Here is a 27,974-nt window from a genome sequence, read left to right as displayed (position 1 = left end):
TCAAATCCCACTGTGGCAAATGGTGAAATGTGAATTCCACAAAAATAACCTGGAATTAAAAGTTTAATGATGACCACGAAACCATTGTTTATTGTTATAGTAAGGAAATCCACTATCCTTACCTGATCTAGCCTACATGTGACTCCAAATCCACAGCAACATGGTTGACTTTTAACTGCCCTCTGAAAAGGTTCTCAGTTCAAGGGGAAAGGGAAAGGCAACAAACACTAGCCTAGCCCACAACACTGAATGAATGGAAAAGAAATTGTGGAGGGGGTGGGACTCTGGGCATGCAGGAAGGATCTGATGGGGACGTTCTTTCTCACCATCAGCCACATTAATTCTTGGCTCAGGCTATGTTGCTGTGGAGCACTCCATTCAGTTGGACTGTGCCAAACCACCTCATGGAAAAGTTTATGCAGTGAAACATCTTGTAATGGCCCATTACTTGTGGGAAAAGGAGATTTTGGAAGGGGTGGGGGTGGAAGGGGAGAGGCCTGTTAGATGATTCCCTGATACTTTGACAGAATGTAGGGCCTGAAAGTCTCGTCATTTCAAATGACAAACAGTCTACCTGTTCCTCTTCCCTGCTATTAGGAATCTTCCTATTTTTTTCTATTCATTCATGGGTTGTGGGTATCACTGAATGGGCCAGCATCTATTCCTATCCTTAACTGCCCTTTAACTGAGTGGCTTGTTAGGCCACTTCAGAGGGCATTTTTAAGAGTCAACCACATTCCTATGGGTCTGGAGTTACATATACGCCAGACTGGGTAAGGATGTCAGGTTTCTTCCCTAAAGGACATTAGTGAACCAAATGGGTTTTCACGTCAATGGTTTTTCATCGTCATTATTAGACTTTTAATTTCAGGTTGTTATTGAATTCAGATTTCACCATCTACTGTGGTGGGATGTGAACCTGGGTTTCCAGAAGTCTACCTTTGGTCTCTGGATTACTAATCCAGTGATAATAGCACTATGCTATTATCTCACCTCACTGAAAGTTATCCTCCAATTGCCTTTCAAAGCAAAAATACCTTATCCGTGACTACGTAACCAGAACTGGGCAGTGTTACAAATGTATGACAAACATATTTTATTGAATGCTTTGCCCCTTTAATTTCTTTGTACAAGACACTAGGGGTATAGTGACAGTTCTTCACATCAATTGTTCGATCACCTGGAATATTTACTGAGAATCTTCACTTCACTGAATAACAACATAATAGCCAGAAGATCTCGCACTGTGAAACACTTCCATTTTTGTCCCTGGGTTACAATTAAAAGTCATTCACAAACAGCATGTTTCTGGAAATTAACTGTGAAAATTTTAATGATTGTTCAAGTATCCTGTTGAGGTGCAGTGATTAGGTTAGGGACGGATTTCTGCTCAGAGTTGAAGAAGTCACAATATTTTTAATCAGACTATCTTGATGTAATTGTCAGGTTGGCTCAAGGTAATTCTTGCACAGTGATACTCTCAACAGCCAGTTTATTTGAGAAGTAAAAACCATTTAACCTATTGACTGCTTAATACACACATCGATGGTGAATCTTAAGATTCTTCATTCTAATTCTTGAGTCATTGGTCACTTCCTGTTATCTACAAGAACTATTAATTTAAAAAAAAGACTTGCATTTAAATCGCTCAGGCAGTGAAATAAATATCTCTCCACAAAATCATTACAGGACAGAAGGAGGCAATTGAGCCCATCATGTCTCTGCCAGCTCGCTGAAGGAGCAATTCACTTAATGTCATTCCCCTGCATTGTCCCATTCTTACTTCTCAGATAACAGTCTAATTCCCTAAAGAATGCCATGATTGAGCCTGCCTCTAACACAATCTCAGGCAGTGCACTCCAAACCTTTATTGCTCGCTGCATGAAACCATTTTCCTCATCACCTTTGCTTCTTTTGTCAATTACTGTAAATCTGTGCCCTCTTGTTCTTGATACTTTCACAAGGAGGAACAATATTTCTGTTCTGAAACCTCATTATTTTGAATATCTCTATCAAATCTCCTCTCAGACTTCTGCTCTCCAAGATAAACAGTCCCATCTTCTCCAATTTATTTTGCGAACTGAAATTGAGATTCAATAGGCATTACCATCTCCAATAAAAAGTCTAACTACCTCTCCTTGGCATATTATTGGTGGTCACCATTAATGAGAAACTCAACTAGACTAACCATATAAATACTGTGGCTATAAGTGCAGGTCAGCGGCTAGGAATCCTGCAGTGACAAACTCATCCAAATGACTCTCGAAAGCTGTTCCCCATCTATAAGGCACAAGTCAGGAGAGTGATGGAATACTCTCCATTTGCCTAGGTAAGTATAATTCTAATAGCACTGAACAAGTTTGACACCATTCTGGAGACAGCAGCTCACTTAATTGCCATCCAGCACCATAATAGACATTCACCCCCTCCACCATCAGTGCACAATGGCAACAATAGGTACCATCTACAAGAGGCACTGCAGCAACACATCAAGTCTTATTAAACATCATTTTCTAAACCCACATGCTCCATGACTTATAAAGGACAAGGGCAGCAGGTGCATATAAACATCACCACCAGAAGGATCCCCTCCAAGTCACTCACCACCCTGACTTGGAGCTATATTGCCATTCCTTCACTATGACTGGTTCCCTTACTAACAGCACTGCAGGTGTTCCTGCAACATATGGACTGCAGCAGTTCAAGAAGCCAGCACGCCATCACCTTCTCAAGGGTAACTGAGGACGGGCAATCAATGCTTGTCCAGACGGCAATGTTCATATTCCATGAACAAATAATAGAAAAATTAAAAATTCCTCATCCCTGGAACCATTTGTGTGATTTTTTTTTTCTGCACGTTCTCTTAATGCCTTCACATCTTTATTAAAGTGCGGTATCCAGAACTGGACACGATGCCTGAGCTGAGGCCAAACCAGTAGCTTATGTCATTTTAGCGTAACCTCCTTGCCCTTGTGCTCTATGCTGCTATGAATAAAGCTTAGAATACTGTATGCTTTATTAACCATGTTTGAACCTAACCTGCTACCTTCAGTGATACTCAGGTCTTTTTGCTCTACCAATGGAAGAGTTCCAGAAATCATCTGCTCGATCTTCTCTAGCTTCAGTGAAGCTTTCAGTAGTTTATTTGCTGCTCTAAAATGCTACCCTTTGTCTCTTGCATCTTCCTGGAAATGATACCAGTCACCCGAATGAATTTATCAGTTTTCAGTTCATTTAACTTATCAACTCCCTGCACATCACTGATTTCAAAATACTTCGTGATATTCATCTTACCTCAATAAATACTTTGCCAAAATATTCTTTACCCCATAATAATTTAATACAAACATTTTTGAAAATAACCATGAAACTGTTTGGCTGTTTATTTCCCATCTTCAATTATTCCATCCCTTTTTATCCTGAACTTATTCTAACTACTTCTGTACTTTTTTTGACTAAATAGTAAATTTACTTTGTATTTCCTCTGTTCCTTACATTTATTCCAGACCAGAGTTGAATGTGTGGTTCAAAGATTTGCCGAGGAGAAACGGATTTTAGTTCATGAGGACACTGGGACCAGAAAGAGGGAGCTGTTCAATTGGGTCAGGTTTCACATGAACCAAGCTGGGACTAGTGCCTTGGTGAATTGACTAACTAGGGAGAGATTTGAACTAAGTAGCTGAGAATAGGGTTCATGTGAGGGGAGATTTAGAAAGTTAATGAGAAATGAGAGGTAAAAATGCAAACTAATGATACCTAGAATGTGACAGGAAGCAACAAAGAATATAAATATGAGAGTGCACCTGAAAATAAGGTCAGGGTGGGAAAAATGGTAACAAAAAAGAATTAAAGGCTTTTTATTTGAATGAACGCAGCATTCATAACAAGATGCTTGATTTGATAGTTCATATAGAAATAAATGGGTAGCTGCAGAGACGTGGGCCAGAATTTTATCGTCCATCCACCACAGGAATTGGAACGGGTGAGGGGTGGACCATGAAAAAGTCTGTTGACCTTGGGTGAGATTTTAATTTCAGGATGAGCGAGGGCATAAAATCCTGCCCATGGTTGCAAAACATAAGAACATAAGAAATAGGAGCAGGAGTAGGCCAACTAGCCCTTCGAGCCTGCCCCGCCATTCAATAAGATCATGGCTGATCTGCCTTGGCTCAGCTCCACATTCCCGCCCTCTCCCCATAACCCTTAATCCCCTTGCTTATCAAAAACCCATCAACCCGCGTCTTAAAAATATTTAGCGAGGTAGCCTCCACCACTTCAACGGGCAGAGAATTCCAGAGATTCACCACCCTTTGAGTGAAGAAGTTCCTCCTCAACTCCGTTCTAAACCGCCCCCCCTTTATCTTGAGGCTGTGCCCCCTAGTCCTACTATCCTTTCTGAGCGGGAAGAGTCTCTCCACCTCTATCCTATCCATCCCATTCATCATCTTATACGTCTCAATGAGATCTCCCCTCATTCTTCTAAACTCTAACGAGTACAAGCCTAATTTATTCAGCCTCTCCTCATAGCTCAACCCCCTCAACTCCAGCATCAGCCTAGTAAACCTCCTCTGCACTCCCTCCAAGGCCAAAATATCCTTGCGTAAGTACGGCGCCCAAAACTGCACACAGTACCCCAGCTGCGGCCTCACCAATGCCCTATATAGCCGCAGCAAGACCTCCCTACTTTTATATTCAATCCCCCTCGCGATGAAGGCCAGCATCCCATTCGCCTTCCTGACCACCTGCTGCACCTGCAAGCTGGGTTTTTGCGACTCATGCACAAGGACCCCGAGGTTCCTCTGCACCGTCGCCTGATGCAGCTTTTCTCCACGTAAGTAATAATCCTTCCTACCATTATTCCTACCAAAGTGGACCACCTCGCACTTGCCAACATTAAATTCCATTTGCCATTTCCTGGCCCATTCGCCCAGCCTATCTAGATCCTTCTGTAGACTCTCCCCACCCTCCGCACAATTTGCCTTTCCCCCAATTTTGGTGTCATCAGCAAATTTCGACACCCTACACTCGGTTCCCTCCTCCAGATCATCTATATAAATGGTAAATAGCTGAGGCCCCAGCACCGAACCCTGGGGCACTCCACTAGTCACCATCCGCCAATCCGAATAGCACCCATTGACCCCCACTCTCTGCCTCCTATTTGACAACCAGTCCTCTATCCACGCTAACACCCTACCCCCAACTCCATGCCCCCTTACCTTCTGCAATAACCTCTTGTGAGGTACCTTGTCAAACGCCTTCTGAAAATCCAGAAAGACCACATCCACCGGCTCTCTTCTATCCATCGCCCTAGACACATCCTCATAGAACCCCAGTAAATTTGTCAGATACGACTTCCCTTTAAGGAAACCGTGCTGCGTCTGCTCTATCAAGCAGTTCCCCTCAAGATGCCTCGCTATTTCCTCCTTGATGACGGATTCTAACATTTTACCTACAACAGATCAAGGATGGGAACTGATTATTGAAAGCTATTTGACATTTTGGATGGACACAAAGACAGGAAAATGATGAGGGGTTCTGTTCATTAAGGATTAGATCAATACTGAAATGATCTTGGCTCGGAAGATGAATATGTGAAATCAGTTGAGGTGGAGATAAGAAATAGTAAAGCCATGATGAGATCAGTCATGATCTTACTGAATTACAAGAAAGGCTTGAGGGGCCAAATGGTCTATTCCTGCCCCTATTTGTTATGTTCTTATATTAGGGCAGATTCAGTTTGTTGAAAACTTTTGTGGCAGGGTTAAACATTAAAATCGCTCATCTGCTGCTTTAACATCATTTTGGGAAAGATTATTTTCACAGGACTAGAATTGAATCATTAGCATTCATGTGTAAAAGGTTTAAATTGTTGAAGTTCTTTTTTTAATCTTCAGGTGTCTAACATTTGCATGTCATTTATTCTTCCATGTGGATGGGGACTTGCCTATTATTCTCAGCTCCCCAAACTGTCTTAGCTGCTGCTCTTAAAGTTATACTTTTTTCATTATGAAGTCTGAATCAAAACACAGGAATCTTTGACAGTGGGAAAACATAAAACATAAGAACATAAGAAAAAGGAGCAGGAGTAGGCCATCTGGCCCTTCAAGCCTGCCCCGCCATTCAATAAGATCATGGCTGATCTGTCGTGGCTCAGTTCCACATTCCCGCCCTCTCCCCATAACCCTTAATCCCCTCTCTTATCAAAAACCCATCAACCCGTGTCTTAAAAATATTTAGCGAGGTAGCCTCCACCACTTCAACAGGCAGAGAATTCCAGAGATTCACCACCTTTTGAGTGAAGAATGCCATTAATCTTATCAAGTCTTTCCTTTCTTCAGAGGTCAGTCCTAACTACTAGTTACGCTGCCTTTCCATAATGTTAATTTATTCATGACACATGGGCATCGCTGGATGGCCAATGCATTGCCCATCCCTAGTTGCCCTTGGGGAGCAGTTAAAAGTCAACCACATTGCTGTGGCTCTGGCGTCACATGTAGGCCAGACCAGGTAGAATGGCAGATTTCTTCCCCTAACGGACATTAGTGAAACAGATGGGTTTTTCTGACAATGGTTTCATGGTCATCAGTAGATTCTTAATTCCAGATTTTTTTTATTGAATTCAAATTCCACCATCTGCTGTGGCAGGATTCAAACCTGGGTCCCCAGAACTTTAGCTGAGTTTCTGGATTAATAGTCTAATGATGATACCACTAGGCCATCACCCGCCCCCCCCACCCGTCACTGAATTCCTTCTCATACATGAAATGCATTAGGTTCAGCTCGAACATATTTATACTGTCCATTTCAATGGCCTTCTTACTAACATATTTAACAAAACTAATACAATTTCCCAAAGTTTTGCCTGATTTCCCTTCACCCCTGTAATTCATTGGGATCAAATGTTTTGGACAAGAAGTGAAATGGACACATTCTCTGACTCCCTAAAGTGTGCACTTAGCAGTAATATTATATTTTATCTCCTACTTTCCTGAAGGTGTTTATTCATTCTGGGATACACCCCAGAAACAGTAACAATAACCGGATCCTTAGTCAAAGGTTCAGAAATAAATTGACAGATGACACATGAGGGAATGGCATAGCCAACCTGATCTAGTCCTAATATTCATACATCTGCATCTTTGAGCACACCTGATATTGATAGCAATCAGAAATCAAAGCCTGGCTGATGGTTATGCTTCCAAGTGGCAGGGATGTTATCCATCCTATGTATGGCCTGCCTGGTTGGAGTGGAGAAATGATCGACTTTGCTGATCCGTATGAGTCATGAAAATGCAGCAGAATGTATTTAATCATCATCATTTATTAGGATGTATGAAAGTTATTGCAATGGGCTAATGATACAAATTAATACTGCTGTTTTTGTACAGGGTGCTCGAGGTAGAAGAGGCAAAAATGGTTCAGCTGGACCACCTGGAATTATGGGGTCACCTGGCAGGCAGGTATGTGTTCAATCAGAATCATGAATTGAGGTCCTTAAATGGCCTCCGATTGTTGCTGCTGATATTTTATCAGCAGTCTGGGCTGTTGGGTGAAACCTGGCTTTCCTTTTGTGGGCTGAGGCAAGTCCCTCTTGGTCAGCTACACCCAGTCCTCCAAACCCATTACTTTGGACTCCAATACTGACTCTGGCAGAAGTCCTCAACTTATCTTATAGAATCTCTACAGTGCAGAAAGGAGGCCATTGGGCCCATCGAGTCTGCAGTGAACGCAATCCCATCCAGGCTCTACCCCTATATCTCTACATATTTACCCGCTAATCCCTCTAACCTACGCATCTCAGGACACTAAGGGGCAATTTTAGCATGGCCATTCGACCTAACCTGCACATCTTTGGACTGTGGGAGGAAACCAGAGCACCCGGATGAAACCCATGTAAAACTTACGCCCCCATGTAAAATGCTGGCTGTTAAGATACATCATCTCACAGTGTGCTTCAATCACATAGAACAATGCGCTTCAACCTCACTGGGCCAATAGGAATGTTTCTACTTCCCACACTGGCTGTTGTTAAGGCCACTGGGTGTAAACTATTAAGGAACGGGATAAAAACTGGATCTTTCCTGGTCAATTACACTCTCCCATAATGAGCCTGCAGGGATCTCCTCAATTGCTTCCGTGTCTCACTGTGACTACTTTTTTGCTTGTTTTGGCTTCTGAAACAAGGTTATTATGCAGTGAACGTGCCCTCAAAGACAAGATATGTTTTTCTATTCGTTATACTGGGACTAAACTATGGGGGTGGCCACTGTCAGTGGGAGGCCCCCTCCATGGAACATAGAGTGACTACAAAGGAAGGTCAGAACCTTCCCCACCCCCATCTCAAAAGAATCCAAGGGGAATCTGCAAGTGTTTACTTAGTCCCACAAAGTTAGCTGGCAGATGTTCCTCCTTGACACTGGTAAAATGTCAGAGTGGGCAGCAAGTGACCCTTAGTTTGCCTCTTAATTGGTTTAATTGGCAACTCTGATTGGTGGGCAGCCATGCAATAATGCTGCCACCCCTGAGAGTGGTGGTGGGTTCCCCTCCCAACATTTCAAAGAACAAAGAACAATACATCACAGGAACAGCCCCTTTAGCTCACCAAGGCTGCGCAGATAAATGGCTTCTATCTTTCTGTTTGTCTCATTCATGTGTCTTATCAAGATACAACTTGAACATTGTTAACATGACGGCTTCCACCACCTCCACTGACAGTGCATTCCAGATACCCACCACCCTCTGTGTGAAAACCTTTCTCCACATGTCTCCCCTAAACTTATCTCCCTCACCTTAAACTTGTGCCCTTTTGTCATTGACCTTTCCATCCAGGGAAAAAGCCTCTGACTATCCACCTGATCAATGCCTCTTATAATTTTGTAGACTTCTATCAGGTTGCCCTTCAGCCTCCATCTTTCCAGTGAAAACAATCCGAGTTTAACCAATCTCTCCTCATACCTAAAATCCTCCATTCCAGGCAACATTCTGGTAAATCTTCTTTGTACCCTCTCCAAAACATTCACGTCTTTCTGGTAGTGTGGCAAACAGAACTGCATGCAACATTCCAAATGTGGCCAAACTAAAGTTTTATACATTGCAACATAACTCGCCAACTTTTATACTCGATGCCCTGGCATGAAGGTAAGAATGCTGTCTGCCTTCTTGACCACCTTATCTAGCTGTTGCCATTTTCAAGGATCCATGGGCCTGTATGTCCAAATACCTCTGTATGTCAATAATCCAAAGGGTTCTGCCATTTACTATATAATTTGCATCTGAATTTGATCTTCCAAATTGCATCACCTTGCATTTGTCCAGATTAAACTCTATTTCCCATTTCTCTGCCCAAGTCTGCAATCTATATATATCCTGCTGTACCTTCTGACAATCCTCTCTGCACTCTGTCAATTTTTGTATCATCTGCAAACTTACTAATCAGACCACCTACATTTTCCTCCAAATCATTTATATATATATTACAAACAACAAATGTTCCAGCATTGATCCCTGTGGAATACCACTAGTTACTGATCTCCATTCTGAAAAGCACTCTTCCACCACTACTTTCTGATTTCTATGACTAAGCCAGTTCTGTATCCATCTAGCAACACACCCCGGATCCTGTGAGACTTTATCTTTTGTACCAGCCTGCAATTAGAGACCTTGTCAAATGCCTTACTAAAGTCCATGTAGACAACATCCACCACCTTTCCCACATCAATCATTCTTATCACCTCTTCAAAAATCTCAATCAAGTTGGTAAGACATGACTTTCCTTGCATAAAACCTTGCTGCCTGTCACTAACAGCTCTATTCACTTCCAAATGCAAATAAATCTTGTCTGTCAGAATCTTCTCCAACAGCTTCTCCAACACTGATTGGCCCATCAGTCTGTAATTACTTGGATTGTCTCTGTTTCCCTTCTTAAACAAAGGATTGACATTGGCCATTCTCTCGTCTCTGGAACCTCACTTGTGATGTAGAGGACATGATGATATTTGTTAAGGCCCAGCTAATTCCTCCCTTGCCTCCCACGGTATCCTGGGGTAGATCCCAGCCGGCCCTGGGGATTTGACTATCTTAATGCATTTTAAGACACCCCAACACTTCCTCCGTCATTATTTTGACCTGCTCTCATGTATTCACACACCCTTCCCTAGCCTCAACATCCCTCATCTCCCTCTCTTTGGTAAAGACCGATGCAAAGTACAAGGCTGCCTGTCTCCCAAACCGACTCCAGAGGGTTGGTAAGCTGCAACCCATACACTCACCTCACCAAGCCCTCCTCCCCTCCTTCAGAGTGGGAGACAGAGAGAGAGAGTGAGACAGAGTGAGAGAGACAGAGTGAGAGAGAGAGAGAGAGAGACAGAGAGGCAGCGAGAGAGAGAGACAGAGGGAGAGAGAAAGAGAGACAGGGAGACAGAGAGACAGAGGGAGAGAGAAAGAGAGACAGGGAGACAGAGAGACAGAGGGAGAGAGAAGTAGAGACACAGAGATAGAGAGAGAGACCGAGTGAGAGAGAGAGAGACAGAGTGAGAGAGAGAGAGAGACAGAGAGGCAGAGAGACACCCCACCCCCTTCCCCTGCCCCCCGTTACCCCCACCCCCCATCATCCTCCCTCCCCCGTCACCCCCCTCCCCTTCCTACACCCCCACACCCTTTTTGTCCCTTTTATGGAGCTGCTCTCCTTTCTCTGTGCAGAATCTCATTCTCAATCCCAAAGACTTTTCTGCTTTCTCACTTTTCAAACTTTTAAACATACTGAAGTTAATGTAAATTGAATGAATTAAGCACCAGTGCCTGTATCTGTTTACACTGGGTTTGTCAAGTTTCATTAAGCCAAAAATAATTTATTCTACCCATTGATAATGCAGACTGCTTGAAGCAATTAAGTTATGGACAATTACCATGTATCCAAACTGTTGTGTCTTTAATTACCGTTCTGGTTAAAACGGCATTGATTAAAATTGATAAACACCCAGCCACAATCATCATAAACTAGCGTTGTTGAGGAGTAATGCTGCTAATTTTATCTCTAAAGGTCCATTTTTACTCATCCATCTCCTACATTATCTTTTCCTTCTACATCGTCACTATGTTCAAATCAAATCTCATTACATCTTTACCGGTTCTAATTTACCTTTTCCCAGCTCCTCAAGTCACATGAGTCCTTTCTTGTCCAGTCTTCTCTTTCTCTTGCAATCTCTCTCCCTCTCTCTCTCGCATTCTCTTGAAATGTGGAAAAGGCTTACTTCTGGCACTGAACTTAACTTGGAGACTTTTTTAGAGTTAGGATCAACACTTGGGCTGTAATCAAGCCAAAGGTAAAGCATGATTTATTTGCTAGCCTAACTGAAGCCTGCAGAAGATTCAGACAACGACCTCAATGGGGTGGCATACAGGAGAATTTTGAATGGACACTGAGATGCTGGGGTGTATTGTTTTCTGTGCCAGACAGCCTCTTGTCACTTGACAGAGAGCGCGAAGGAGCCTGGCTCCATATTGGCAGAGACATTGGTACAGAATTTTCCTTCTCCCATCATTTCTCTGTCATCCAGCAGACCCAGAGGGGCAGCAACTGCTGATTCCATTCCTCTCGCAGCTTTTGTTTACAGAGGTCAATTCCATTAGTGTAAGGATGAAGCAACACTCTCTGGCAAATGCAGAAACTGACTAAAACACCTCCAAAACACTCCAGGATGTCTTCAGATACTTTGCCATAAAAAAATTCCAAATATCTAACCTTCCTGCCGTCATGATACCTGGCTGTTTAAATAGCACGACTGTGGGGCCCATGTTGCTGCTTCATGTTAATTTTTTTTTAATGAGTAGATTATGCAGATGTTGCTTAGATTACATTGTCCAAATTTGGGATCCTGACATCATATCAGCCAGTTAGTCTGTTTGACATCAGGATTGTGTCAAATCAACTTGTTTAAGTGTATTCAGGGGACGCACATACATGCGCCATAGCCTCACAGAATGAACATTGTGTGGGCCATGCATGTCGCAGCCAGCAACACAGTCTACTTCCAGCAAACTTAGGTAGGTCTTCATAGTGCGATTAGCAGCACGAAGCAAATATATTTTGCATCCCCATTTTGTATCTATTTCTCACACTCAAAAGGCTTTCCTTTTCCTTTTAATGTTTTTATATTTCAGGGTCTTCCGGGGAAGCCTGGCATCAAAGGTTATAAAGTAAGTTAACTTGAGCCATATTTCCTTTTGTTTTCCACTTGTTACCTTCTATCATATTCCGACATGGGTTGCGGTAGGGTAGTGGTAAAGATATTGAACTAGCAATCCAGACGTCTGAACTCATGACGGATAGATCTAGTTCAAATCCCAATCTGAAAATCTGATTTCAGTTTTCAAAAAAGACAGTGAAAATAACCATAAAGCTGTTTAATGAAGAAACTAGTTCCAAAGAAAGAAATCCTTTACCAGGCTGCTCTATATGTTACTCCAGTATCACAGGCAAAGTGGTTGACTCTTAACTGTCCCCTGAAATGGTCCAGCAAGTCACTCAGTAGTATCAAACCATTACAAGCATTTATACCACTACACAGACTACAGTAATCCAGGAAGAAGGTTCACCACCACCTTTTCAAGGGTAACTTCCAATGGGCAATAAAATGTTGGGCTAAGCCAATGTTACCCACATCAAATGAAGAAAGTTTTTAAAATATGTATCCAGCCAACAAAGGCCTGAAGGGTAGCTGATCCCATAAGTTAATTTTCCTGACTGTTATTTCCAAAGCTATAGTCTAAAGATGTGTAGGTTAGATGGATTGGCTATATTAAATTGCCCCTTAGTCTCCTAAAATATGTAGGTTAGGGGGAATTAGTGGAGTAAATATGTGGAGTTACAGGAATAGAGCAGGGGGGAGAAGGCCTGGTTAAGATATTCTGTGAAAGAGTCAGTGCAGACTTGATGGGCCAAATGGCCTGCTTCTTCACTGTAGGGATTCTATGATTGTATTTCAGAAGGAGCACTGGAGTTGGAATTTCAAAGGAGGCTGGGGTTCTGTTCTTTAATCCTGGTTGAGAGTAGGAGGTACCCTTCCTTATCCTGCTTTCAGGCAGAATAGGGGTTCAAGAAAGTCTAACAGGTTGAATAAGAATATAGCTATTGGGAGATTATCAGATTGTCTGACGGGTAGTCACAGGCACAAAGTGCTGAGGGTGGATGAGGAACTTACATTTCCTTTGGAAGAATTTCGTGACATTACAATGGGAAAGAACACATATTTTCCCAGATCCCTTATTTTACTAAGTGCTCAAGCATAGTGGAAATCTAAGATGGCAGGCGGAACAAATTCACTAAATTATTTTGATTGATTTGATTGACTTTTCTCTTGCATTCAGAACTGTTGCTCACTGCCTGTATTTGAATAATCATTTTTAATGATTGTCATTGCTTCTCCCTGCTTCTCCATGGTACACTGCTACCTATTGAGTTCTGGACAAAGAACAAAGAATAGTGCAGCACAGGAACAGGCCCTTCAGCCCACTATGTCTGTGCCGATACAGATGCCTCTCTAATCTAATACTTTCTTGACTCTATGTGGTCCATATCCCTTTATCCCCTGCCTATTCATGTATTCGTCCAGATGCCTTTTGAACATCTCCTTCCATCACCTCCTCCGGCAGCATATTCCAGGCATTCACCAACCTCTGTGTGAAAACATGTCCCTTACATCTCCTTTAAACTTTCCCCATCTCACTTTCATTCTATGCCCCTGAGTGATTGACCCTCCGACTACGGGAAAAAGACTCTGACAATCCACACAATTCAAGCCTGTTATAATCTTCAAACTTAGGTCTCCCCTCATCCTCCAAAGCTCCAATTAAAACAATCCAAGTCTGTTCAACCCTTCTTCATGGTTCACATCCTCCAAACCAGGCAACATCCTGATAAATCTCTTCTGCTCCCTTTCCGATGCATCAACATCCTTCCTGTGACCAGAATGGTCACAATATTCTAAATACCGTCTAACCAAAGTCTTATATTGCTGCAACATGACTTTCCAATTCCTATATTCAATGCCCCATCCGATGAAGGCCAGCATGCCATATGCCTTCTTGACCACCCTGTCCACCTGAGTTGCCACCTTCAGGAACTGTGGATCTACACTACTAGATCCCTCTGTATGCTAATATTTCTAAAGGCTCTACCATTTACTGTATATTTTCCTTCTGCAAGTAGACCTCCCAAATTGCACCACCTCACATTGGTCCAGGTTAAGTTCCATCTGCCATTTTTCGGTCCAGGTTTCCAGTTGTTTATATCCTGCTGTACCTTCTGACAATCCTGCTCACTATCTGTTACTCCCCCAATTTTTGTATCATCTGCAAATTTACTAATCAGACCACCTACATTTTCCTCCAATTCACTTATATATATTACAAACACAGAGGCCCCAGTTCTGATCCTTGTGGAACACCACTTGTCACAAACCTCCAGTTAGAAAAGTACCCTTCTGCTGCAGTTCTCTGCTTTCTATGCCCAAGCCAGTTCTGTAACCATCTTACCAGCTCACCTCAGATCCCATATAACTTCACCTCTGTATCAGCCTGCCAAGGGGAACATCCACTTTATATGTAACATCCACTGCCCTGCCTTGGTCAATTTTTTTGTCACTTCCTCAAAGAGCTCAATCAAATTTGAGAGACACGACTTCCCCTCCACAAAACCATGCTGCCTAATGCTAATAAGCCTATTCTCTTCCAGATGCGAGTACCTCCTGTCCCTAAGAATCTTCTCCAATAATTTCCCCACCATTGATGTAGGGTTCACAGGCCTGTAATTTCCCGGGTTATCTGTTCTGCCCTTCTTAAACAGAGGAACAATGTTAGCTACTCTCCAATCCTCTGTTAACTCACCCATGGCTAAAGAGGGTACAAAGATTTTGGCCAAGGCCTCAGCAGTTTCTTCTCTCGCCTCTCTCAGTATTCTGGGATAGATCCTATTTGACCCTGGGGACTTGTCCACCTTAATGTTTTTCAAAACTTTCAATACCTCCTCCCTTTTTATCTCAACATGTCCTAAAATGTCAACATCCCCTTTTCTACACTCACCATCCACCACATCCTTCTCCTTTGTGAATGCTGATGCAAAGTACTCGTTAAGAAATTTACCCACCTCATCAGGCTCCACACTCAAATTCCCTCCACTATCCTTGATTGGACCTATCCTTTTCTTAGCTACCCTTTTCTTCTTTATACATGTATAAAAAGCCTTGGGATTCTCCTTAATCTTGCCTGCCATTTCATGGTCCCTTTTTAGCCCTCCTAAGTCCCTGTTTAAGCTTTTTCCTGCTTTCTTTGTATTCCTCAAAAGCTTTATCCATTTTCAATTTCTGAAATTTATGTATGCCTCCTCCTTCTTTTTCACTAAGCTCTTGTCATCAAGGGTTCCCAAATTTCCTGATTCATTGTTGATTATGAATATGAAAGTTGAGCAACTAAGGTTCAAAATGTGCATATAGATAAAACGTGATATGGAAGAGTGACTCATTGAAGCACGATGAGCAGTCATGTGTGTGAAATATTAATGTAGATACATGGATGTGGATGAATATGTGATCATTAGCTGGTTTGTTTTATGATAATACTGTGTCTTTAAGAAATATATGTATGTCATGTTTCTTATAAGGGATATGTTTAGAATTCAAATCAGTTTTGCAAGATGCTGATTTATCTAAGAAATCTTAAAATTGGTAGATGGGAGAACAGGATAAGTATTTGGGTTGTTTTGTTTTAAGCTGAGCTAAAACATTTGTGTTTACTTAGGTTTTGTGTTTACTTAGGTTTCCTCTACGAGTAGAGGTTTGATTAGGTTGATTGACAGGAACAGATCATGGGAAAAGCTAAGCTTTCTGGGAAGATACACAGTTTCTCTTTAAAACAAGCAGTTACTGCCTGGTTCTGAAAGAAGCAAGGCACGTCTGTTTTGTTTTCCACAAGTGTTCTGAAAGTTCTGGGACTGTTAACTTAAGTATAAGCAAGTAAGCTTGTGTTTTGCTGATTTCAAATTTCAAATTGTCTATAAGAGGAATATTGTTTGAATTGGAACTCACAGTGAGAGGTTAGCAGTTAAGAATTGTATTTTAAGTTGTTTAAGTATTGTTCAATTGTTAAGAGTTAAGCTAATTTCAGCTGATTGTACACTTTTTAAAAAAAAATTGATATTATCCTTTACTTCCTTCGTTAGTCATAGATGTTGTATACTTTTCTGCTGGAATGTATCTTTGCTGAGAGTTATGAAATATCTCCTTAACTGTCCTGTCCTTTAACCTAGTTTTCCTGTTCATTTAGTCTGCTCTGCCTTCATACTGTTTTGTTATAATCCCAGTTGATGTTATAACTGAACGGGAAGATACTAGAATGCACCCCTGGCTCAACATGGAGGGTAAGAAGTCTCTCAACTCCAGGTTAAAGTCCAACAGGTTTATTTGGTAGCACAAGCTTTCGGAATGTCGCTCCTTCTTCAGGTGAGTGAGGAGTTGTGTTCACAAATAGGCATATATAGACACAAACTCAATTTACAAGACAATGGTTGGAATGCGGGTCTTCACAGGTAATCACGTCTTAAAGATATAGACAATGTGAGTGGAGAGAGGTTTAAGCACAGGTTAAAGGGGTTGTCTCCAGCCAGGACAGTTAGTGAGATCTTGAAAGCTCAGGCAAGTCGTGGGAGTTGCAGATAGTATGACATGAACCCAAGATCCCAGTTGAAGCTGTCCTCGTGTGTGGAACTTGGCTATTAGTTTCTGCTCAGCGATTCTGCATTGTGTGTTGTGAAGGCTGTGTTGGAGTACGCTTACCCGAAAGTCAGAGGCTGCATGCCCATAACCGCTGAAGTATTCCACATTTCCACATCATGGCTACCATCGACACCATAAACTGCCAGCTCCAAGTGGAGAGGATCTCCAAGAAGACCGTGCATATTGACACAGACATCAAGTTTCTACAAAGATGCAAGAAAGCAGACAAGATGCCGAAAGAACTACAGATCATGAACCCACTCAGGTCAGTATGCCGACTTTCTCATACTCCTCAACCACCTTATACACCAGTTCTACAGCAGACACTGCAACCTGGAAACTGAGATATTCTCAACTTGCATTCAGGACACCTGCCACCTGCAAAACACTGCCAAGCAGAGGAGACAACGGAACTGCACCATCTACATGCACGCCAAAAACAGGAAACTTGAGAAACTCAAAGAACAAAATCAGCCTGGGAAACAGGCCCTTCGGCCCAACGAGCCCACGCCGCCCTCTCAACACCACCAGTCCACCTCTCTACCCATGACCCCTATCTAATGTTTTATGGACATCATCACCAGCAGCAACCAAGCCTCCCCAGTACCACAATAGAAAACAGTACCACTGCAGGGAAGTCCATTGTCAACTTGTCGGACTACACACTTCAACCAGACGAAATCGAAGTTCTCAGCCAAGAGCTCAGTTTTTGCCCCACCACCAAATTAAATCCCATCAGTCTTGCAGCAGACACAGAGGAATTAATCAGGCAAATGAGGCTGCGGGAGTTCTTCCACAAACCCCAAGAAGTCAACAGCGAACACAGTGAGACAGCCAATGAACTGGAACAGCCAACAGAGAGATCTGTGGCGCAGCAACCAAAGGGGAAAGAGTTGAACTAGAGTCCTCTGGAAGGCCGCTGCTGTCAACTCAACATGTATGTCCAAGCCGTCAGGAGGTGCGTCAATGCCGGAATCATCAGCCACACTCAAAGACAGCCTGGGACATCACCCAAGCACAACGCAACACCATCCACGCTTTCAAGACCAACCGCAACATTGTCATCAAACCAGCAGACAAAGGAAGGGCCACCATCATGCTGAACAGAACGGATTACTGCAAAGAAGTGTACCCACAACTGAATAGCGAGGAACACTACAGACAGTTACCCGCAGATCTGACCAAAGAACACACCCTTCAACTCAACAGACTGATCAAGACTTTTGATCCGGACCTTCAGAGCACCCCCCGTGTTCTCATCCCACATACTCCCTGCATTGGAAATGTCTACTGCCTCCCAAAGATACACAAGGCCAACATACCCAACCGTCCCATCGTATCAGGCAATAGGACCCTGCGTGAGAACCTTTCCGACTACGTCGAGGGCATCCTGAAATCCATTGTACAAAGAACCCCCCGCTTCTGTCGCGACACAGACTTCCTACAGAACCTCAGCACACGTGGAGCAGTTGAACCAGAAGCACTCCTCATCACAATGGATTTCTCGGCACTCTACACCAGCATCCCCCACGACGATGGCATTGCTTCAACTGTCTCTGTACTCAAAGCCAACAACTGTCAATCTCCAGATGCAAATCTACAACTCATCTGCTTCATTCTGGACCACAACATCTTCACCTTCAACAACCAGTTCTTCATCCGGACATATGGAACAGCCATGGGGACCAAATTCGTACCTCAATATGCCAACATCTTCATGCACAGGTTTGAACAAGACTTCTTCACCACACAGGACCTTCAACCGACTAGATACATCGAAGACATTTTCTTCCTTTGGACTCATGGCAAACAATTACTGAAACAACTATATGATGACATCAACAAGTTCCATCCCACCATCAAACTCACTATGGACTACTCTCTGGAATCAGTTGCATTCTTGTTCACACGCATCTCCATCAAGAACAATCACCTCAGCACTTCATTGTACTGCAAGCCCATGGATAACTTCACGATGCTCTACTTCTCCAGCTTCCACCCTAAACACGTTAAAGAAGCCATCCCCTACGGACATGTCCTCCGTATATACAGGATCTGCTCAGATGAGGAGGATTGCAACAGACACCTACAGATGCTGAAAGACGCCCTCATAAGAACAGGATATGGCTCTCAACTCATCAATCAACAGTTCCGACGCGCCACAGCAAAAAAACTGCACCAACCTCCTCAGAAAACAAACACGGGACATGGCGGACAGCGTACCCTTCATCATCTAGTACTTCCCTGGAGCAGAGGAGCTATGATATTTTTACCAGAGCTTTCAATATGTCATCGATGAAGACAAACATCTTGCTAACGCTATCCCCATACCCCCATTTCTTGCCTTCAAACAACCGCGCAACCTCAAACAGACCATTGTCCACAGCAGACTACCCAGCCTTCAGGAGAACAGTGACCACAACACCACTCAACCCTACCACAGCAACCTCTGCAAGATGTGCTGGATCATCGACACAGATGCCATCATCTCATGTGAGAACACCATCCACCAGGTACACAGTACATATTCTTGCAACTCAGCCAACATTGTCTACCTGATACGCTGCAATAAAGGATATCTCGAGGCATGGTACATTGGGGAGACCATGTAGACGCTACAACAGATGAATGAACACAGCTCGACAATTACCAGGCAGGAGTGTTCTCTTCCTGTCGGGGAATACTTCAGCAGTCACGGGCATTCAGCCTCTGAGCTTTGGGTAAGTGTTCTCCAAGACAGCCTTCACAACACACAACGCAGAATCGCTGAGCAGAAACTGATTGCCAAGTTCTGCACACATGAGGATGGCCTCAAAAGGGATCTTGGATTCATGTCACACTATCTGTAACCCCCACGACTTTGCCTGGGCTTGCAAAATCTCACTAACTGTCCTGGCTGGAGACAATACACACCTCTTTAACCGTGCTTATCCCTTTCTCTACTCTCATTGTCTGTACCTTTAAGACTTGAATATCTATAAAGACTCACATTCCAACCATTATCTTGTAAATTGAGTTTGTTTCTATATATGCCCTGTTTGTGGACACAGCTCCTCACTTACCTGAAGAAGGAACGACACTCCGAAAGCTTGTGCTACCAAATAAACCTGTTGGACTTTAACCTGGTGTTGTGAGACTTCTTACTGTGCTTACTCCAGTCCAACACTGGCATCTCCACATTGTGGTCAACATGGAGGAAGAGCCACAGGAGTGCTAATTAGTTTTAACAACAAGGAAAAACATCTATCAAACATGAAAAATCTGGATGAAAATACATGTAATTGTTTATGAGACTATAACATAGGTATTAGACCTACACTTCTCATCCTCAAATTGAATGCAAAGTTCAAGCATGCTATGATCACTGCTATGTAGAGGTTCATTCACTATGAGACTATTAATTAATTCTATCTCATTGCACATTACCAGATTGCTATCTGATTGGCTCCACAATATGTTGCTCTATGAAATTGTTAAAAATACATTCTGTGAATTCACCTTCCAATTACATTTGCCAATCTGATTCACCCAATCTACATGTAGATTAAAATCACCCATGATTATTGTGATATATTTTTTACAAGCATCCACTATTTCTTCCTGTATATTCTGTCCTATGGTGCAGTTATTTTAAGGGAGTTATAAACTATCCCACCAGTGATTTCTTTCCTTTGCTTTTTTTTTACCTCTACTCAAACTGATTCTACATCTTGATTTTTAAAACTAAAGTCACCTCTTGCTATTATGCTAATGCCATCCTTCATTTACAAGGATGCCATATTTTCCTAGTTTCCTATCCTTCTGAAATGTAAGCTACCTTTGAATATTCAGATCACAGCCTTGGTCACCTTGCAGCCATGTCTCTGTGATGACTTTCAGGTCATACCTATTTATTTCCATTTGTGCTGGCTGTTCATCCAATAACATTCAGTTGAACATTCAGATACAGAGCGTTTAATTCTGTCTTTTCACTATTTTTGCAAACTCTGGCCTTATCGCTGATGCACTCTTCATTTGTTTATTATTCAATCATAATAAATAAATAATTATTGTTTATCACAGGGTGACATTGGATTGGGGGCCCAAGGACCAAGGGGACATCGAGGTGTTCCTGGTCGTAGGGTGAGATACTGAGATTCTTCCATTTAAAACCATTCTTTCCCTTTCTCTCTTTACCCTTCCTCTCTCTTTATATCAGTTTCCCTTTTCCCTTCATCCCTTTCTCTCTATTGATCTCTTCTTTCTTCTCACTTTCTCCTTCTTTATCCATCTCTTTTCAACTACTCTCTATCCATCTCTCATCCTTTCTCTCTATCTCTCTTTCCTTCTCTTCCCTATACATTTCTTTCTCTCTATATTCAACTGTCCCTCTGCCTTCCTCTCTCTCCATCTCTCTCCTATATAGTCCCGGTCATAAACTCCAAATTTTAGACCATAAGTTTTGTACTTTGAATTTGGCTAGGGTAAGCATGAGATGCTTCAGTTCATATATGATTCAAATGATCCACAAGGGAGCTTTTATCAAACAAAGTTTATTTAAAGATATAGTTAACATATAAAAAGAAAATTAGCAATAACTTTTACCAATTACAAACAAGAAAAAAAAACAACCATGGTATTGTATAAACCTTAACGGCTAAATACTGTTCCAACCAAACGAATCCCATAAACAACTTCTTTGGGATTAGCTCAGGAAATAAGAATGCTTGCATCATTTTGCAACTTTGTTTGGAGAATTGAAACTCTGACTTCCTAGTCCTGTAACTAGTGGCAGGCCTCGAGGTAGGGACAATGGCCAGAGTTTTACCATCCTGCCGGCCACAGTATTCAGAGTGGGTGAAGGGCGGAGCATGGGAAGGTCCGTTGACCTCAGGCGGGATTTTATGGTTTTGGGACGAGCAAGGCCATAAAGTCACGCCCAATGCCACTGTTGCCTCTAGCTTTTAGCAAGCAAACTACTGCAAGAGACAGAGGCAATCCTTGCCTCTATGTACTAGCTAGAAAACCTACCTACAGCAGAATTTCACTCCAGGAAGACAAGAAGATCTACTTCCAGCTAGCCAGCAGAATTTACAATACCAAGAAGAGAGAGAGAAAAAACTTGTCTGCAGCCTGAAAACCAGGACAGCCTCTGACTTTGAACCAAACTCAAAGGAAACAAACTCCTGTCACCTGACCTGGTAATCATTCTTCGCCTAACAATCCAAAAGATTGTAAACTCCCAGCAAGTGCATTAGACCCAGAGTAAAAATAAACAATACCCCATTTAAACCATTTAAGTGGCAATAAAAGGATATCTAAGCAGACAGGTGATGCCACAAAAGAACATGCTTAAAAATGCAATTCTTAATGATACGGTAGCATCACAAGATGTAAGCTTCTCTCTGTCCACCGCTCCCTCTTTCTTGTCCTCTTTCCCTCTCCACCTCTGTCTATCTCTCTCATATTATATCTCTATCCATTTCTATTTCTCAACCCTCTCTATCCATCTCTCTCTCTCTAGCTGTCTTTCATTCCTTCTTTCAACTTTTCTCTCCCTCTTGATCAATCTCTTTCTCTATTCATCTCTCTCTCTCTATTTCCTTCTCTCTCCTCTCTCCCTGTCTCTGAGATATGGGAGATTATCACTACCTATAGCATATTTTAACTGTCTAATGTAATCTTAAACAAATTACAATAAATCATAACTAGGTTACAGCCCAAACTATGTAATATTTTCAGCTTCTTTGAAGAGCATGACAGAATATTAGGCTACTGATAGAAATAATATTCCCTTTGAGAACATAGAACATTACAGCACAGTACAGGCCCTTCGGCCCTCGATGTTGCACCAACCAGTGGAACCAATCTAATGACCCTCTAACCTAAACTATTCCGATGTTATCCATATGCCTATCTACTGACCATTTGAATGCCCTTAAAGTTGGCGAGTCCACAACTGCTGAAGGCAGGGCATTCCATGCCCTTACTACCCTCTGAGTAAAGAACCTACCTCTGACATCCATCCTATAATTACCACCCCTTAACTTAAAGCTATGTCCCCTTGTGTTAGCCATCACCATCCGAGGTAAAAGGCTCTCACTGTCCACCCTATCCAACCCTTTGGTCATCTTGTATGCCTCAATTAGGTCACCTTGTAACCTTCTTCTCTCCAATGAAAATAACCTCATGTCCCTCAGCCTTTCCTCATAAGACCTTCCCACCATACCAGGCAACATCCTGGTAAACCTCCTCTGCACCCTTTCCAATGCCTCCACATCTTTCTTATAATGCAGCGACCAGAACTGTACACAATACTCCAAGTGCGGCTGCACCAGAGTTTTGTACAGTTGTAACATGACCTCACGGCTCCAAAATTCAATCCCTCTACCAATAAAAGCTAACACACCGTACGCCTTCTTAACAACCTTATCAACCTGGGTGCCAACTTTCAGGGAGCTATGCACATGTACCCCGAGATCTCTCTGCTCATCAACACTACTAAGAGTCCTTCCATTAGCCCTATATTCTGTACTCCTGTTATTCTTACCAAAGTGAATCACCTCACACTTTTCCATATTAAACTCCATCTGCCACCTCTCGGCCCAGCTCTGCAGCTTATCTATGTCCCTCTGCAAACTATAACATCCATCCTCACTGTCTACAACTCTTCCAACTTTGGTGTCGTCAGCAAATTTACTAATCCATCCTTCTACACCCTCATCTAGGTCATTTATAAAATTGGCAAACAGCAGTGGCCCCAAAACAGACCCTTGAGGTACACCACGTGTAACTGAGAAGTAACTTTCTGGTTTTAAACCTGTTTCAGTATTACAATGTTGTAGTCTAAGATTGAATGAAAAATAATGATTTTACTAAAACATAATATTATTAACACCAGCAGTCAAGCTAGCTCATAAAACCTCACCTTCAGTGCTCTGTCTGAATCAAAATGTCTTACAAGGGTCATGTCAGATTGTCATTTAATGATAAACACTCAATATACTGAATGAATACAGAAGGGGATATTAAATGCTAACAGATTGCATTACTGATCAAAAATCTAACTTGCATTCTTTTTTTTGAATGCTAGGGAGTTAATGGAGCTTCTGGATCTATTGGTAGCCCAGGACTCATGGTAAGTTGTTGGAATGTGAATGGCCAATCGATATGGGTGGAACTGTCTCAAAGAAGTGTTTCTTCAGAAGTCAGGGTGGTAAATTATATATATATATTTTTATCATTTCCTCCTTCTCTACTTTCCATGCCTTGCAGAAATATCAGCACTCTGGTGTCAAAAGGATATAGTGGTCTCAGTCCCTGCTGGAGTTACCTTTTAATCAAATGGCAGGTATCATTAAGTCTTCCACTATAACATGTACAATGGTACTAGGTCAGCCATTCCATAAGGATATTGACCCAGCAATGATAAACAGGACTGTTAGGATGACCACCTTCCAGTTGTCTGACATTTCCTTCATATTCAAAGATGCTTGAAAGATTGTGCATCTGAGCCTCTGCTATTTTCTCACTAACTTCTTTCAAGGTGTTACTTTGTCAAACAAAGTCTATGAGATTGATTGGGCAAGGTTCATCCATTCTAAAACTGTTTTGGAAGTCATTTATCAAGACCTTTCCATATATGTGCTCTTCTGTTTTATTTCTCATTATGGATCCTATTGTGACCCCAGGAAGTCTCATGGCATCAGGTCAAACATGATGATTGCACAATGTTCCATTCACAACTCCTCAGATATTGAAACTGTTCATGTCCAAATGTACCAAGACCAGAACAATATCCAGGCTTGGGCTGACAAGTGAGAAGCAACATTTGCACCACACTAGTGACAGGTAATGACCATCTCCAACAAGAGAGAATCTAACCACTGCCCCTGACATTCAATAGCATTACCATCATGGAATTTCACTCTATCAACATGCTGGGGGTTACCATTGACCAGAAACTCAAGTGGACTACTATATAAATCCCGTGGCTACAAAAAGCAGGTCAGAGGCTAGGAATCCTGTGGCAAGTAACTCACCTCCTGATTCCCAAAAGCCTATGCAATATCTACAAAGTGTAAATACTTTCTCCTTATGTGGATGAATGCAGCTCCAACAGCTTGACACCATCCAGAACAAAGCACCCTGCTTGATCGGCATCCTTTCTGCCAACATTCACTCTCTCCACTACAGACACACAGTGGTAGCAGTGTATCATCTCCAAGATGCACTGCAGGAACTCATTAAGGCTCCTTAGATGGCATCTGCAAACTCACGACCACTACCATCTAGAAGGACAGCAGATACGTGGGAACACCACGACCTAGAAGTACCCCTCCAAGGCACTCACCATCCTGACTTGGAAATATATCGCCATTCCTTTACTGTCTCAAGGTCAAAATCCTGGAACCCCCTTCCTAACAGCACTGTTGGTGTACCTACACCAAATGGATTGGAGCGACTCACGAAGACACCTCACTACCATCTTCTCAAGGGCAATTAGGGTTAAGCAATGCAAGCTGGCCTAGCCACTGAAGCCCACATGCATTGAATGAATAAAAAAAATTCTGATTGATTAATGCACCTGCAGTTGGCAGGTATGGCTTTATCTCCCTTTTTGAATATGGGAGTTACATATGCTCATTTTAAATCTCTTGGAAATTCATCATTGATGACTCCATCAAAATAACTCAGAATAATTCTGGCATCTGCTTTCTTGTTTGTTGAAGTGTCTTAGGTAGAGTTCATGAAGTGTAGAGAGTGGAGGGAGCTGAATAGATTTCTGTCCTTACAGTTTCTTGAGAACCTATGCTTTGCCATCTCAAATCCCCAAAGCATGAATAACAAATGCTTGAAATGGAATAACAAAATGTTAATCTCTTTTAGTAAAACCACCAATAGCTATTTTAGCCTGTTAAGCAGCCTTGTAGGTCTTCATGGTCCATTTCACTTCAGTTCCTCAAGGCAGGGAGAACCTGTGACCTGTGAACTACATGGGACCACATAATTCTATCAATATGACTCTACAAGACCAAGTAACTAAGTCCCTGTTCCATGTATATTTTCTGCTCACTAGTAAGAGCAACTTGAGATCTTTAAAAACTTGTGTGGACATGCAATTCAACTTCACTATGTGTTCCCCAAGTCTCCATACTCCACTCTTACTATTATTGATAGAAATAATGTTTTGCCAATATACATTGCATCTATTGATGCCTCCCTTTCCAATTGTCTCATGGCTTGTGAGGTTCATCCAGTATGAGTCAATATCTTCATAGGAAGTGGGGAAGTGTTTCAATCTAAAAACCCATCAAAGCTATGTTTTAAATCTTTGGAAGGTCTTTGCTTTTTTAAGTTTTAAATATAAGTTATGTCACAGGAGCTCTGTCATAGTTTCTGATGTACCGTTCCAAGGTTTACTAATTTGCTTCTTCGTCAGATTCCACTAGTTAGATGTACTGTTCTGTTGCCTTTGCTTTTCATCAGTAACAGAGGCCAATTAATTGAAAAAATAACTGCATCTTATGTCCTCTTGACAGGGTCTGAAAGGATTGCCTGGTCAGAAAGGAGAAAAGGTAAAAACTTCAGCAAAATAGGTGAAGTACAGATCTTAATGATTAATTCATAGAATCATGCAGCACAGTGGTGCCCATTCAGGTCTATTTGCCTATGCCAGTTCTTTGACAGAGCAATCCAATTAGTTCCAGTCCTATGTTCTTTCTCCATTGTCTTGAAAATGGTTCTCTTGTTCTTTGGCTGCCAACCCTCACCCTCTGGTGACTAACCCTAACCGTCTGGTTACCAACCCTAATCCTCTGGTTACCAACTCTTGTTCTCTGGTTACTGCTCCTCTTAACCAATGGAGCCAGTTTGGAATGTGTGACTCCTCAGAAAGGTGACATTTTTAATGGTTTAATCAATACTTGGCACAGACACCAACAGCAGTCCACCCATCCTTACCTTCTTTGACACTGCTGTTGGTGGCTCTGCATACAGGCCCTGCATTCTGGAGAAAAGCAATGCTGCACTGGTGATTAGAGATGATCTGGTAACTAGGTCAATCTCCAATTGCTGTGTGTATAGCTAGATGATACAAATTGATGTCAGGTTCCATTTGCCTTTGTTATATTGGCTCAAAGAGTGATGGCAATTGCAGACTTTTTCCTGCATGCAATGTGAAAGTTCAACTGAGATTTCCACTTGTTAGATTCTGCTATTTTTGTTGTGGCTCTCATGCGAAGGAGTGAGTGTCATTCCTAGAACGGGCATACCTCTGGAACATGACTACCGCCCCATTCATAACTCCGTAACCACTCTGGTCCATAAAGTCAGAAAGAAAATCTTTTCAGTATTCCTGTTGTACTTTAAATTTCTTTCCGGTCCTCCATTCGCCAAATGCATCAAATATTGCTGCAGAGTTAAATAATTTATCCTTCACTGATACCAATAGTATCTTTTAGTTCTAGAGAGGTTAATGTTCAAGCATTTAGACATTGCAGTCAGAATGTATCCAGTTCATTGCTAGCAATCTCGTTTATTCTTGTTTACATTCTAAGTGGCATTTCACTGAAGATACAATCCAACTTGGGGTGATTCAACTTCAAAACAATGCGCAGAATTTTACCAGCACATCCATCTGAGGTTCGTATGATCCCGCCCAAGGCCAATGAAGAATGCTGTTCTCTGAGCCTCGCCCGCCCCCAGAATCGGAGCGGGCGTGCCAGTAAAATTCTGGCCAATGTATCTGTTTCAGTTGATAAAAGAGAAGTGTGTGTGGGTAGGTATGGAGGTGGTGTGATTAACTTAATTTCATCCAGAATCCTTGCCCTCCACCCTGCTCTCCTCCAATCCTATTAATGTCTGGTTTCACAGCTACAAGTTAGTTTTGGTTAATTGACCCAGTGCTCTTTGGCATGTGACCAAATGTTGAAATTTTCAACTTGATGGAAATTCTGACTCATCTTCAATGTAACACATTTACTGTCTGCTCCAATGATCACTCCCTGGCTCTGATTGGTGCCTGGGGACAAGATAACAATCTTATTTAAGAAAGTTCCCTACAGGAATACCACATATGTGGGGACCTAGGAAGTTAATAAGTCCCAACTACAGCTGAAATCTTCATTCAAACCTTTGTCACAGCTGGACGCAATGATTCAACTGTTCCCCTTAAGGATCTTCCATCTTCCACCAACCTAAAGTCGTCAGACCTCTGTGAGGTGAATT

General features: G+C 42.2%; 1 protein-coding gene across 1 annotated transcript in view; it reads left to right on the top strand.

Annotated features, from left to right (window-relative positions):
* LOC145355625 (uncharacterized) overlaps positions 1–27,974 on the top strand; it is a 190,526-nt gene that overhangs the window by 66,199 nt on the left and 96,353 nt on the right. The window contains exons 26-30 of the mRNA XM_080207869.1: positions 3,507–3,602; positions 7,389–7,460; positions 12,160–12,195; positions 23,839–23,883; positions 26,288–26,323. Coding sequence (XP_080063995.1) covers positions 3,507–3,602; positions 7,389–7,460; positions 12,160–12,195; positions 23,839–23,883; positions 26,288–26,323 — 285 coding nt within the window. The remainder of the gene's footprint in view (positions 1–3,506; positions 3,603–7,388; positions 7,461–12,159; positions 12,196–23,838; positions 23,884–26,287; positions 26,324–27,974) is intronic.

This window comes from Carcharhinus amblyrhynchos, chromosome 19 (genome assembly GCF_965287045.1).
Source record: "Carcharhinus amblyrhynchos chromosome 19, sCarAmb.v2.hapA, whole genome shotgun sequence".
In the NCBI taxonomy this organism is placed as follows: domain Eukaryota; kingdom Metazoa; phylum Chordata; class Chondrichthyes; order Carcharhiniformes; family Carcharhinidae; genus Carcharhinus; species Carcharhinus amblyrhynchos.
Note: the sequence above shows the minus strand (reverse complement) of the source record. Positions and strands in the feature narration are given on the sequence as shown.